This window comes from Ammodytes marinus, assembly GCF_949987685.1.
Source record: "Ammodytes marinus genome assembly, chromosome: 14".
In the NCBI taxonomy this organism is placed as follows: Eukaryota; Metazoa; Chordata; class Actinopteri; order Uranoscopiformes; family Ammodytidae; genus Ammodytes; species Ammodytes marinus.
Genome location: NC_137218.1, coordinates 16,054,492 through 16,068,369, shown reverse-complemented (window position 1 = coordinate 16,068,369; position 13,878 = coordinate 16,054,492). Strand labels below are relative to the sequence as shown.

General features: G+C 40.8%; 1 protein-coding gene across 2 annotated transcripts; it reads right to left on the bottom strand.

Moving 5' to 3' along the window:
• Window positions 1–1,097: 1,097 nt before the first annotated feature.
• ddx52 (DEAD (Asp-Glu-Ala-Asp) box polypeptide 52) lies at window positions 1,098–13,211 on the bottom strand. Of its 2 annotated transcripts, XM_080041561.1 has the most exons (15): window positions 13,062–13,211; window positions 12,577–12,826; window positions 11,891–12,030; window positions 11,574–11,759; window positions 11,333–11,476; window positions 10,581–10,692; window positions 10,411–10,483; window positions 8,545–8,748; window positions 8,366–8,456; window positions 8,041–8,163; window positions 7,797–7,947; window positions 7,412–7,487; window positions 4,560–4,631; window positions 1,768–1,992; window positions 1,098–1,187 (listed from the first exon to the last, which is right to left on the bottom strand). In XM_080041561.1, exons 1-14 carry the CDS (start codon window positions 13,206–13,208, stop codon window positions 1,788–1,790), a joined length of 1,974 nt encoding a protein of 657 aa, XP_079897687.1. In that variant the 5' UTR covers window positions 13,209–13,211; the 3' UTR covers window positions 1,098–1,187; window positions 1,768–1,787. The 2 variants fall into 2 exon arrangements, with proteins under 2 accessions (XP_079897687.1, XP_079897686.1); XM_080041560.1 differs by lacking the exon at window positions 1,098–1,187 and having other exon boundaries at window positions 1,326–1,992.
• Window positions 13,212–13,878: the final 667 nt, after the last annotated feature.

The following is a 13,878-nucleotide window of genomic DNA, read 5'->3' as shown; positions in this document are numbered from 1 at the left end:
GGGCGAGATCTCGCAGTAGATATATCGCGATAGTTAAGAAGGCTAAACCTCGTTTGATACAATCTGGATACAATAGGCCTGTAATGAAATATTTATAGATACATAATACAACATTTTAATATTTTCATGTCAACCGAAATTACAACAATTATTGTTGTTGAATATGGTAAAGCATATATTTATTAGGTAAGGTAATGTATAGCAAATCTGAAGCTATTTTGCAAAGAAGAATGGGCAAGTCTCCAGATGTGCAAAGCTGAGACATACCCCAAAAGACTTGCAGTTTTAATTGAAGCAATAAGTGGTTGTACAAAGTATTGACTCAGGGGGGCTGAATACTTTTGCACGCTACACTTTTCAGGTTTTTATTTACTAAAAAAATTTAAACCCATCTTTAATTTTCATTCCACTATACAATTATGCGCCCCTTTGTGTTGGTATATCACATGAAATCCCAATAAAATAAATGTACTTGTGTGGTTATAACATGACAAAATGTGGAAAGGTTCAAGGGGTATGAATACTTTTGCCAGGCACTGCATGGTCTTATAAGGGGTCTGGTTCTCGGTGCCTCAAAATAATTTTGGTTTGGTTTATGATAATTATTCAATACTAAAAATTACATGTGGAAAATATATGTTTTGTGAACTAACTGCAGGCTCTACAAATGTAAAAAAAAAAAAAAAAAAAAATTAAAAACTCCCTCCCCTTGAAACTGTATAGTGCACATTTAAGTGCATACATAGAGTTGAAATACTCCTTTCAACATGGTCTGAATGTTATTATACTCAGATCCAGTGGGGGGCAAGTTTGTTGTATTTGATGGGTGTAAAGGAACACGTATTTCTCACAAATACTTAGGCTAAACAAATACTATAAATTAAATTACTTTAAGCCCTCATCTTGATAGTTCAACATAATCATTCTTCACTCACTCATGAAAGCCTATATTTTTCTCAAGGAATGATGATTATTATATGTGCAAAGTTGCAGTTGAATAAATATAATAGCAATAGAAACAAAATAACACAAATATACAGAACTCTTTATTTTTATACTCTGATAATAAAAAGCACAAATGTGAAAATTAGCAGTAAATCAGACTGCAAGATGTCCATCTTCCCATCAGTCTGCTCGTAACCATTCTTCTCTATTCCTCTTGTGGCTTATTTTTCTTACCCTTTTTCCTGGTGGAGAGATTTGGGGCAAAAAGGAACATTTGAAGTAGTTCCAGCAATTTTTGACCAACATCCTCAAATAATGCCACATCTTACAACCTTTACTTCAATGAAATACAATCAGTATAAAATTAGAACATAGATAAATACTGCTGTGTGATTTATTTAAAAACGGTTAATACACACACATTATTTAACACATTTATTTTTGAAATCGTCAGCATAATTTCATGGGCCCATGTTAAATAAAGTGCCAGTTTTATTTTCAATTAACTGTTTTCACTCAGGAAAGAAAATTCCTCATTTGCACTCACAGAAAACTTTATTCATTTATCAGTGCGCTCATTACTATAGGGTGCAAATATATGAGCATGTACAACTCAGAGCCACCTGCTAATTCTGTATCCTGTAAAACCCACAGAAACAAGACTAAACTCTGAAAATGTGTTAAGCTAAAAACACATCAGGGGGTAAAGTTTATGAAGATGTCATAATTCTCAGGCAAAAAGCTGTTATGGCATAAAACCCATTAAACAGATATAGCAAGAGAATAACTCACTGAATATGAGCAACATAGAACTTTCTTTACTTTTTCAATTTGTCTCCAGATTACTTTGATTCAGTTTTCTGAGGCGCCGTCTTCTGTTTTTCTGTCCCCTCTTCTTTCTGTGTCCTTTTCTTCGTCCTTTGTCCTGCCTTCTTTCCCCCTTTCTGCTGTTGCGCTGCCGTTTGTTTCTTCTTCATTAAGAAGCGTGGAGTCGTGCAAATGGTGCTTCTCTTGGGAGGTCTCTTCTCGAGTTGCCGCTTCACTTTGCTAAAAAAACAAAGAAATGTCACAACTATATTCATTGAAACTGATAAAATTAGCAAGAAATAAAAGAGCAAAAAAACGTGCTGGATAGTGTGGAACTTTTTTTTTTATGCTTTATTGATAGTGTAGAGACAGAGTTGAAATGGGGCAGAGAGGGGAGTGACATGCACCCTGCGTTCCAATACCCGTTCAACATGCCCTCGTTCACTTGCCCTAGGCACTTGCCCTCGGGGGAATCCCCGCCTCCATCATAAGTGTCGTTCCAATTGTCTGGAAACTGAAGTGAACTTCATGAGATAGACCCTCGGAGGGCTGAGTGATCGAGTGAACATCCATGGTCACTCCGAGGTGGATATCACCCACAGTGCATTGCAGTTTGTCTGCTTCTTCTTCTCCTTTTATTTTCCGGTAGACTGTATGCTTTTAGGGACATCGCGGCCACCCGCAGGACAAATATACAGTATCTCACAAAAGTGAGTACACCCCTAACATTTCTTCAAATATTTCATTATATCTTTCCATGCGACAACACTGAATAAATGACACTTTGATACAATGTCAAGTAGTCAGTGTACAGCTTGTATAACAGTGTAAATTTACTGTCCCCTCAAAATAACTCGACACACAGCCATTAATGTCTAAACTGTTGGCAACAAAAGTGAGTACACCCCTAAGAAAAAATGTCCAAATTGGGCCCAAAGTGTCAATATTTTGTGTGGCCACCATTATTTTCCAGCACTGCCTTAACCCTCTTGGGCATGTAGTTCACTAGAGCTTCACAGGTTGCAACTGGAACCCTCTTCTACCCATTCATGACGACATCAAGGAGCTGGTGGATATTAGAGTCCTTGCGCTCCTCCATCTCCCGTTTGAGGATGCCCCAAAGATGCTCAATAGGGTTTAAGACTGGAGACATGCTTGGCCAGTCCATAACCTTTACCCTCAGCTTCTTTAGCAAGCCAGTGGTTGTTCGGAGGGGTGTTTGGGGTCGTTATCATGTTGCAGTACTGCCCTGCGGCCCAGTTTATGAAGGGAGGGGATCATGCTCTGCTTCAGTATGTCACAGTACATGTTAGAATTCAATGAACTGTAGATCCCCAGTGCTGGCAGCACTCATGCAGCCCCAGACCATGACACTCCAACCACCATGCTTGACTCTAGGCAAGACACACTTGTCTTTGTACTCCTCACCTGGTTGCCGCTCCACACTCTTAACACCATCTGAACCAAATAAATGTATTTTGGTCTCATCAGACCACAGGACATGGTTGCAGTAATCCATGTCCGTAGTCTGTTTGTCTTCAGCAAACTTTTTGTGGGGTTTCTTGTGCATCATCTTTAGAATAGGCTTCCTTCTGGGATGACAGCCATGCAGACCAGTATGATGCAGAGTGCGGCGTATGGTCTGAGCACTGACAGGTTGACCCCCCACCCCTTCAAGCCCTTCAGCAATGCTGGCAGCACTCATACGTCTATTTTCCAAAGCCAACCTCTGTGTACGACGCTGACCACGTGCACTCAACCTTCGTAAACTGGGCCGCAGGGTGGTATTGCAACATGATAACGACCCCAAACACACCTCCAAGACGACCAGTGGCTTGCTAAAAAAGCTGAGGGTAAAGGTTATGGCCTGGCCAAGCCTGTCTCCAGACCTAAACCCTATTGAGCATCTTTGGGGCATCCTCAAACGGAAGCTGGAGGAGCGCAAGGTCTTTAATATCCACCAGCTCTGTGATGCTGTCATAAATGGGTGGAAGAGGGTTCCAGTTGCAACCTGTGAAGCTCTAGTGAACTACATGCCCAAGAGGGTTAAGGCAGTGCTGGAAAATAATGGTGGCCACACAAAATATTTACACTTTGGGCCCAATTTGTAAATTTTTTCTAAGGGGTGTACTCACTTTTGTTGCCAGCAGTTTAGACATTAATGTCTGTGTGTCGAGTTATTTTGAGGGGACAGTAAATTTATATAAGTTATACAAGCTGTACACTGACTACTTTACATTGTATCAAAGTGTCATTTATTCAGTGTTGTCCCATGGAAAGATACAAAGAAAAATGTGAATAAATGTGAGGGGTGTACTCACTTTTGTGAGATACTGTATATATAAATATATTCCAAAACGCCTCAATTAGCCTATCCTATTTCCATAGGAACAATCCTGTGAATGTATTGCAGGTTAGGCATTGCTGCTTTAACACTGATGGCTGCCAATTATAGGACTATTTAAAACAAACGTTTTCTGGTTGAAACTAACATAAATAAGAAAATACGTCGGAGCAAACAAACAAAAGTAACAATATATTGATAATCTGAGTTACCGTGTCGAAATTCAATGTTTGTTATACTATGGAAATGGCTTTCTGCAATATAGGCTACCTTAGCAGAATGTTATAATTCTGTATTATTTGCATTCAGAACTACCTATGCAGCTGCAGAGAACGACCGCGGGCTGGAATCGAACCCGGGTCCGCTGCTGGCCGAGGCCCATGGGGGGGGGACGCCCTACCAACTGAGCTAAGGGCGCCCCGATAGTGTGGAACTTTAACATCAACATCCATCCATACATTACCTGTGTATCTTTTTGAAGCCAATCATGTAGTCGGGTACAGGACAGCCAGCTTGTTTTATCACATTAGCGATGCTGTTAGGACAAGATGCAAAGAGACAGTGTTGGAAAAGTTCACTTTCTACATTAACAAGTGAAAAGTTCAGTTCATACGTTTTAAAATGACCTAGTTCAGTTCATAGTTCATAATTCAAAATGTTGAACTAAGTTCACAGTTCAAAAATGAACTAGTTCATATTTTATTTTTTTTTCAATATTTTGCTGTGAGATATAATTTTTCAAAATTATTGCCATAGCCCATATAGAATCACAGACAGCAATTATTGTATCAGTTTTAACACTGAAACTATGTGTCAGATTCGTATCAAATTTTTAATGAGGAATTATTAAAACAAACCAGGACAGTAGTCCTTTAACCCATTGATGACTATGGCAATCTAGGATGCATGTCCTTAATGCCTGAGGGTTTTCTGAAAAAATAGTACGAATTGTGAAGTCTACCAAAACCTTAATATCTAAGCCTGTGTAGCACATAGAAACATGAAATAAAATACATTTAAAAGTTAAGGTTCACATGTTTTATTTAAACATGCTCCCATAGCGCTTACAAACCAACAAATATTTCTAAAAATCGTCAAAATTAGATGAATTCGAAAATTATTAAATATTGTTAATAAATACAGTCATATGAAAAAGTTTGGGAACCCCTCTCAGCTGGCAATATAATTGACTCTGCTTTCACAAAAAAAATATAAAAGTGGTGTGTCTTTAATTTACTAGGAACAGCTAAGTACTGGGATGTTTTCCAAACAAAGATTTTTTGAAAAGCAGTATTTGGTTGTATGAAATAAAATAAAATGTGAAAAACTGGCTGTGCAAAAATATAGGAACCCTTGTGCTTTTGTTGATTTTAATGCCTGTAACAGCATGTAAGACTGATGACTTTAAACACAAAGTTGGTTGGATTATGTTGTTAAGCCTTGAACCTCATAGAAATGTCTGTTTAATCATGAGAAAATGTATTTTAGGTGCCTAAATGCAAGTTGCACTTCTCTTTGACTCTCTGCTGAAGTGAGACAGAATGGGATCATCAAAACAGCTCCCAAAAGATCTGAAAAACAAAGATTGTTCATTGTCATGGTTTAGGGGAAGGCTACAAGAAGCTTTCCCAAAGGTTTCAATTGTCAATTTCGACTGTAGGGAACGTTGTCAGGAAATGGAAGGACACAGGCATAGTGGCAGTTAAACCCAGGCATGGCAGACCAAGAAAAAAACAGGAGTGGCATAGGTGGAGGATTGTGAGAATGGTTGCACACAACCCACAGATCACCTCCAAAGACCTGCAAGAACATCTGGCTGCAGATTGTGTATCTGTACATCGTTCAACAATTCAGCGCAATTTGCACCAAAACATCTGCTTTTTATAAAGACCAAATAACTTAATTTTTGTCTCATCAGTCCAAAGCATATTCTTCCAATATGAAGCTGGCTTGTCTAAATGAGCTTTTGCATACTCCATGCAACTGTACCTGTGGCGTGGGCGCAGAAAGGGCTTCCTTCTCATCACCCGGCCATACAGATGTTTTGGTGCAAATTGCACTGAATTGTAGAACCATGTACAGATACACAACCTGCAGCCAGATGTTCTTGCAGGTCTTTGGAGGTGATATTTGGGTTGTGTGCAACCATTCTCACAATCCGCCGCATATGCCGCTCTTGTACTTTTCTTGGTCTGCTAGACCTGGGTTTAACTGCAACTGTGCCTGTGTCCTTCCATTCCCTGACAACATTCCTTACAGTAGAAATTGACAATTGAAACCTTTGGGAAAGCTTCTTGTAGCCTTCCCCTAATCCATGACAATGAATAATCTTTGTTTTTAAGATCTTTTGGTAGCTGTTTTGATGATCGCATTCTGTCTCACTTCTGCAGAGAGTCAAAGAGAAGTGGAACTTGCATTTAGGCACCTAAAATACCTTTTATCATGATTAAACAGACCTTTATATGAGGTTCAGGGCTTAACAACATAATCCAACCAATGTTGTGTTTAAAGTCCTCAGTTTTACATGCTGTTACATGCATTAAAATCAGCAAGACCACAGGGGTTCCCATATTTTTGCACAGCCAGTTTTTCACATTTTATTTAATTTCATAAAACTAAATACTGCTTTTCAAAAAATCTTAGTTTGGAAAACATCCCGGTACTTAGCTGTTCCTGGTAAATTAAAGACATACCACTTTTATCTTTTTTGTGTGAAAGCAGAGTCAATTATAATGCCGGCTGAGAGGGGTTCCCAAACTTTTTCATATGACTGTAGATGCAATGTGTTGTGTGATTTTCGTCAGTAGTCTATAGTAGACCTTGATTCTGCGCACCAAACGCCACTAACTGTTCTGTCGCCGACATAGCTGGCGTATTTTTTTTATTATTTTTTTTTATTTTTTATTTTTTTGATTGACATGATTTTCGGCAAACCACACAACTTTTGGGTGGTCACGTGGTCTTAAAAAATCAACAAAACCCACCTCATGTGTATTTGAACCAATGACAGTGCATTCAATGCTGGGAATGCCATGAAAATTAGATAAAGTAATAATGCTGCACGATGCAGCATCAGGCAGGAGAGCCAATGTGGCATCGCGCAGCAGCCGTCATCAATGGGTTAAGGCCAGGACACACCAGTCCGACTACCGACCTAAATCCAAAACACTTTGCTGTAGTAGTTAAGTCACTGTACTTCACACACATCGTCATCCTTTGTTGTTGTATGACATCAAAGATGAACAGCCTTATGTTCTCTCACACACCCACACAAACTTTATTTGCAACGAAAGTCAGCCTTGGAGTTTCTTGTACCTGCGCAGCAGTGGTTTGTCATTTTCTGTGAAGAAGGTGATGGCCTTCCCCTGATGTCCAGCTCTACCAGTCCGACCTGAGGAAGAGAAAACAAGATGGTGTTCCGGTGAACTGATTAAAAGGGATACCACAGGATATACAGCAACTAACGATATTTACTGATTATTTTTCATCCTTTTCTGCAGCGCAGCATTCACACCGCATTTTGTTCAGGAATTGCATTTCTAGTTACTAATTATTTTTCATAATTCTTTTGTGAAATCCTCAAACGTAATAACACATACCCCTCAAAAAATCTGCCAGTCAGATGAGATAACTCCAAACATTGGCAAAAAACAATCTATATTTAATCTTATGTAACCCAATGTTATATCTAAAAACTAACCAATCCGGTGGATGTACTCCACAGCGCTGGTGGGGAAGTCGTAGTTCAGCACGAGGTTGACTCCTTTGAAGTCCATTCCTCTGGCAAGCAAAGCCGTGCAGATCAATACCCAAATCTTCCCAGAGCGAAAGCTGTTCACGACGTTGTCCCTCTGACAGAGAAAGCCATAGAGGTGCAGGATTAATACAAGGCTGCCCATTCATAAGTCATTTACTACAGTGTATTTGTATATATGTATATGTACCTGCTGCTGTGTGCGGTCGGCGTGGATCACGTCTACATTGATGCCTTCATAAACCAACTCATGGAAAAGCTCCTGTGCTCGCTCTATGGACTGCACAAACACCAGCATGGGAGGCAGAAAACCCTGGAAATGTTGAAAAAAAAACAGGCCGTAAACATCCATGGGTTTTCTTCCCCATTATTGTTTCCTGATGTTCACACTGGAGATTTTTCTGTTGACGATACATCGTGTTCAAATTGACTGTAGAATGATCTAATTTAGAAAAGTATTTAATAAAATGTATAATTTACATGCTTGAAAAGTAACCTCTCTGGAGAGTCCTTACTTTTTTGACGATGTCCCTCATGGCCACCAGCTTGCCGTTCTCCGTCCCAACAAACAGCAGCTCCTGTTCTACTGTCTCCACAGCCGTATTTCTGACAAGATGAGAAATCCATTTATCTAATGTAAGAAAAATACTTGATAAACACACCAAAGTAAGGATACCTACAGGTAGATTATTACCTGTGTCCAATGTTGACGGACACCAGGTTGTCAAGGTTAAGGCGACACCACTGCTCCACATCTGCAGTGCAGGTGGCGCTGAAGAAAGCCCTGCGCACCTTTGGACCCGAACAGGCTAGAAAAACTGAGGCCAGCTGCTCCCTGAAGCCAGCCCTACCGTCCTCAAACAGCTTATCGGACTCGTCGACAACCAGCCACTCCACACTGAACAACACCAACATAAGACAATCAAGGAAAGAAATGCACTCTCTCAACACAGCCGTTTCACCTCAACGACACACACAATGGCCCTCATTTATCAAACTTGCGTGGAAACTGGTGCAGATTCTGGCGCAAATACCTCCCTACGCCAGGTATCGCGTGGGATTTATCAAACAGTCGTATCTCGCCAATCTCAGCGTACGCCAGGCCATTATTGATAAATGCGGCAGCTGAAAACAATCGTATCACGCCCCTATATTTTCTCAGTTTAGAGGCCTCGCCCAGAGGTTTTACGACATGGATATGCGCATTACAGCACAGAAGAGGAACTTCTCTTAAGTAGAAATTGACAGAATAACAGCGAAAGTAGAAAAAAAAGAGAGTTTCATTTCGGAGCATTACAAGCGGCATCAAATAACGACAGAAGGCAGCAGTTAGGAAGGAAATAACTGCTGCTGTCAACAGCGTTGGTGTTGACAACAAACCATCTCCAGCTGAGGATTTTGCATTTTAGGTTTACATCAGCACTATCGCTCAAATACTATAAAACAGCATATACAATTATATGTACATGTGATGTGAAAAAGAATTTCCCTTTGGGGACAATAAAGTCTAAAGTCTATATGTCGCCATTTCTTTACATAGATGAAGAAAAAGTGGTCTGACTCAAAAATCGCCACTAAAAAAGCGTGTTGCTGTTCTGAAATGCAACCAACTGGGGGTGCAGGCATAATATTTATAGTGGTAGAGGAGAAAAAGACGCACCAACTGTCCGATAATGGTCCCCATAAAAGAAATACACGTCTGCAGAGATTTGAATGATTAGAATGTATTGGCCCTTTTAGATAGCACTACTCAAAAGGGGTTTAAAAACTAAAAATAACACATTTTGCGTTTTACTGTATGACAGCATGCGCTTGGCACGAGTGGTCAGCCCGGCCGTCAGCTGCACAAGCCGACCCGGCAACGATCAGCTGTGAGAGCGCCCACTGTCCTGCTCCACCAGCATATCGGAAAAACGTGCCGGTTAACGGTGGAAATAAATCGCTCGCTTAAGCGATCAACGACACATTAAAAGAGGAACTAACATCTAAAAAGTGCGTCAAATAAATAAAATGTTAAGCTGAATGTTGTGCCGTGTATTTTTTATCATGAAGAGCAGTGTAGGCCTACTACATATTTAATACTTAGGCTAACATTTTGAATGAATGCAGCCCCCGTGCCTCAGTGCCCCCCCTGCTGCTCCAAGACGGAGACAACTGCCCTTACGCAGTCCCATGCAGCGCTCCTAAGTGGCCGGTGTGTGCACTATTGAATCAGCTCTCCTACTCAGTTGCACACCATAAGCTGCACATTTTTAAGTGATTAATATCTTTATTTCGGTCTGAGCAAACACTGCATTTGTATTATCTTCTAATAATTGTCCAGCAAAGTCATCGGCTACCCGGCACAGCCTGCACTGCGAGTCCATGCTGTTTACAAACTTGCGTACACGAGCTGAGAGCTGGCGTGGGATTTGAGCGTATCCTACGCCCACGTCCATATTGATAAATGCCGAGGTTTGCGTGGAAATGTGCGTACACCTACTTTTCTGGTCTAGGCACGGGTGATAAATGAGGGCCAGTGAGTTCTGGTGAGGGCCCGTGAATGTTAATTGAGTGTTACCTGCTGAGGTCAAGAGCCGGCGGATCCTGCTTGAGAAGGAAGACAAGTCTGTTTGGAGTGCTGACAAGTATATCTGCACGGAGAAATGTAGGAGGGTAAACAGCTAGGTAAAGGGGATTCTCATTTTAGTTCATTTTTCCTCTTCTGTATAAACCTTTTTAATTTCTTACCGTATTTCTTGTTTGACTGTGGTCCATATTTCTTGGCAGCCAAAGAGGCTTTGTCTATGATGTGAACTCTGAATCCTGTCCCGTCTGACAGGCGCTGCAGCTCTCTGTAGGTCTTAACACAACACAACAAAACTCCATGTTAAAAATACACGTAATGGCATGTGGATCAATAAATAGGCCATGATGGCAAACAGGACTCAAATTGCCATCGTTTCTAAAGTATTTTAGAAACAATTCTTGGATATATAAAATGTGTTAATTGCTATGTTATGTCACATTCCACAACACAATATGAAGTTATTTTAATATAAAGCTAAACCCTTGCCTTGATTGACTACAGGGTTTAGCTTAAGGCTAGACTACACTCAATTTTAAATTAAGACCAATCTTACAATAAGCAAAACTGCAGGAAAAAACATCAATTAGTTGGGGTTGGGGACAATTTTGCTCAGACATTTATCGCAACATAAAGTTTTTTCTCCAGTGAATTTCGCTTCAACTAAAAGTTTTAGTTTTAGTTTTTGTTGTGGCTTTTATTTACATTTCAGGTCATTCAAAATGCACAAATAAAAAGCCCTTAATGTGTCACTTTAATGATTGATTTAGACATTTTAACACCAATAACGGCTTTATTTTTTTTAAATGTACATATTTAATTGCCTTATACGACTATTTAAGGTTCTGCAGAAACCCTGATAGAACTTCTATAATGACAACATCTCAAGAAAAAACAGTATGTGTGTGTTGTGTACCTGGCTGGCCAGTTCTCGGGTTGGGGAGATGATCAAAGCTCTGAAGCCCAGGTTGGCCGGCTGCTGCAGGTGGGCGAGCAGTGGGAGACAGAAAGCCAATGTCTTTCCTGATCCTGTGGGAGCGCAGGCCAGCAGCTCTCGACCCTGAGCAACAAATCAGACACATTCAAATGTTCACAAAAAACACAGTCAGTACACCTTCTACCAACCACTAAGAGAGTGAGAGTGTGTGTGTACTCACGTGCATCATGAGCGGTATCGCCTGCATCTGTACTGGCGTCGGGGAGTTAAGCCCTGCTTCTTTGAGGTTCTGGAGGACGCGCGGGTTGAGACGATACTCGGCCTGCAGCTCGTCAAACGTGCACACGGGGTCAGGTACGTCGCAGCCGTGCACATTTATACGGTGCTGAGAGCGAACGCGATTCACCTAAAATCAAAACAAGGGAAAAAGCATTTTACAAAGAGGTACTTTTACTAAACATCAGTGCAAAACATTGTTTCTTTTATGTCAGAATCACATAAAAATCCGATATCAATGTTCTGTCTTTCAGTGAGGACCTTTTCCTGATGGAGGTGCTTCATCCTCTTCGCTGAGGATTTCTCCTTGCCGTCGCCGGGCAGGTTTTGGATCTTTCTGTCCAATGAGGTGGTCCACGTGATGCCGTTTCTCTCCGTGGCTTTTGGAGCTTCGTCGCCAGCTTCAGGGACACAGACGACAGCGGTGAGTCTCTGACAAACCGACATCTACTTTAATGTGGGGACATGCTAAAGATAATTAGACGTTTTTGAGTTTTGTTTTGACTGGGGTTTTTGATCATTACATTACATGTCATTTAGCAGACGCTTTAATCCAAAGCGACTTACTGAAGCACACATTCATACACCGATAGCAGCAGCGAACACGCAGAGTGCTGGCTAACTATCAGGAGACATTTAGGGTTCAGTGTCATGCTCAGGGACACTTGGACATGTGTCGGGGAGACTGGGGATCGAACCAACGACCCTATAGTTGCGGGTCCACCACCCTATCCATTTCGCCACCTGCCAACCCCCCTCCCCCTGATCACAGGTGAGATATTCAAAAAGGTGGAGATAGAGAAAAAGAGAGGGCTCATACGTTTAAGGTCTCTAGTTGAGGGAACCATATTAATGTTGAAAAACCATGAAAAAGTGCATTTTGGATAATAGGTGACCTTTAATGTTTCACACAGCATTCCAGCTGCCAATCGCTTGACAACCTTTACCTTCTGAATCCACCTGGTTCCTTTTCTTCTTCTTCTTTTTCGTCCTCACGTCTGTCTCTTCACCCTTTTGCTTCCTTTTGCCTCCAGCAGCAGAATCGCCACTTTCACTTCCCACGCCCTGTTCCTCTCCATCAACATCCTCCTCCAGTACACTACAGCTGCTCTGAGATCTATTGGTTGGTCCTGTCCCGAAGAAATCGATCGCAGATAAAGGATCCGATGACGCTTCTGCTCCCTGTGGTCGGACAACCTGCAAAAATAGACACAAGTAGTCTCATATCATTGTATTGTACACTTGTCCTAACCCCCCATCTAATGTAATGCAACTTGAAGGCACCAGACCTCCTAAAAGAGTCAAAAAACATCATGCTAAAACAAACATAGCACACTTATTTCAGTATCTACCTAGCCTATTGAGCTATGGCTCGTGCTGCCTTTAACAGACGCTGTGCCTGTGTATCATAAGCTATTCATTTAATATTCACCTTAAACCGAGCGGCATCCTGTCCAAACCTCTTCAAGTCGAATTTAGCTCCTGCTCCGAGCTTCCGAAACAACTCGAAGGCGTCCATAGCTGCGACAGCGTGGTCTCTGGTGCGGAGCACAGAGATCCAGGCTTCGCTAATCAACATCCGGTTCATTCCACAAGCAAGCTGCTCCCCTCCTCTCTAAACACCGGCGCACCCTGGTGGCTGCGATGATACCACCCCAGTGTGGTTGTAGATTTATTATAAATCACAAGATAAGTATAGACTTATTTATTGGTGTGTTGAATGTTAGCCTTTTAAGTTCGAAACAAAATGTCTTTCCTTTGTATATGTAGCCTACAATTCTATGTGCTTGGTGTTTTTATTTATAAAATTTTTGAATAGGCTATTTCACTTACTTTTTACATAAATCTCCTTTTTACTTACTATTTGTATGGTCCTTGCTTGTGTTACGACTCGACTTTCTATTTGATTCACCTGTGGGGGGCCTGTACTTTTGTAAAGAGTCCTTAGGTTTCTTGAGAGGCGCTACATAAAACCAAGCTATCATTATAATAATTTTTAGTCCCTTTATTTTGTTTACTTTTTTCAAAGGTTGAATATTTTATTTTTGTATGTATTGGATTGAATATACATCTCTACGAGACATTGTATGTTGATGCTTGTCTGATCTTTAATTTTCAATGACAAAAATAATATATACTGTAAATTATAATTCACACAGAATTGGACCACCAGCCACATTCAACTGTAAATGCAGCTGAAAAGTTTTGTCTGTAATCATCAGTGGTGATATCTTCATTTCTGCATTCTA

Coding starts and splice junctions, on each gene's coding strand:
- ddx52 (XM_080041561.1), bottom strand. CDS start 13,208: ATGTTGATTAGCGAAGCCTGGATCTCTGTGCTCCGCACCAGAGACCAC. Junction 7,488..7,796: donor GGAGTACATCCACCGGATTG/GTTAGTTTTTAG, acceptor TCTCTTCCTCAG/GTCGGACTGGTAGAGCTGGA. Junction 4,632..7,411: donor GACAAACCACTGCTGCGCAG/GTACAAGAAACT, acceptor TTGTCCTAACAG/CATCGCTAATGTGATAAAAC.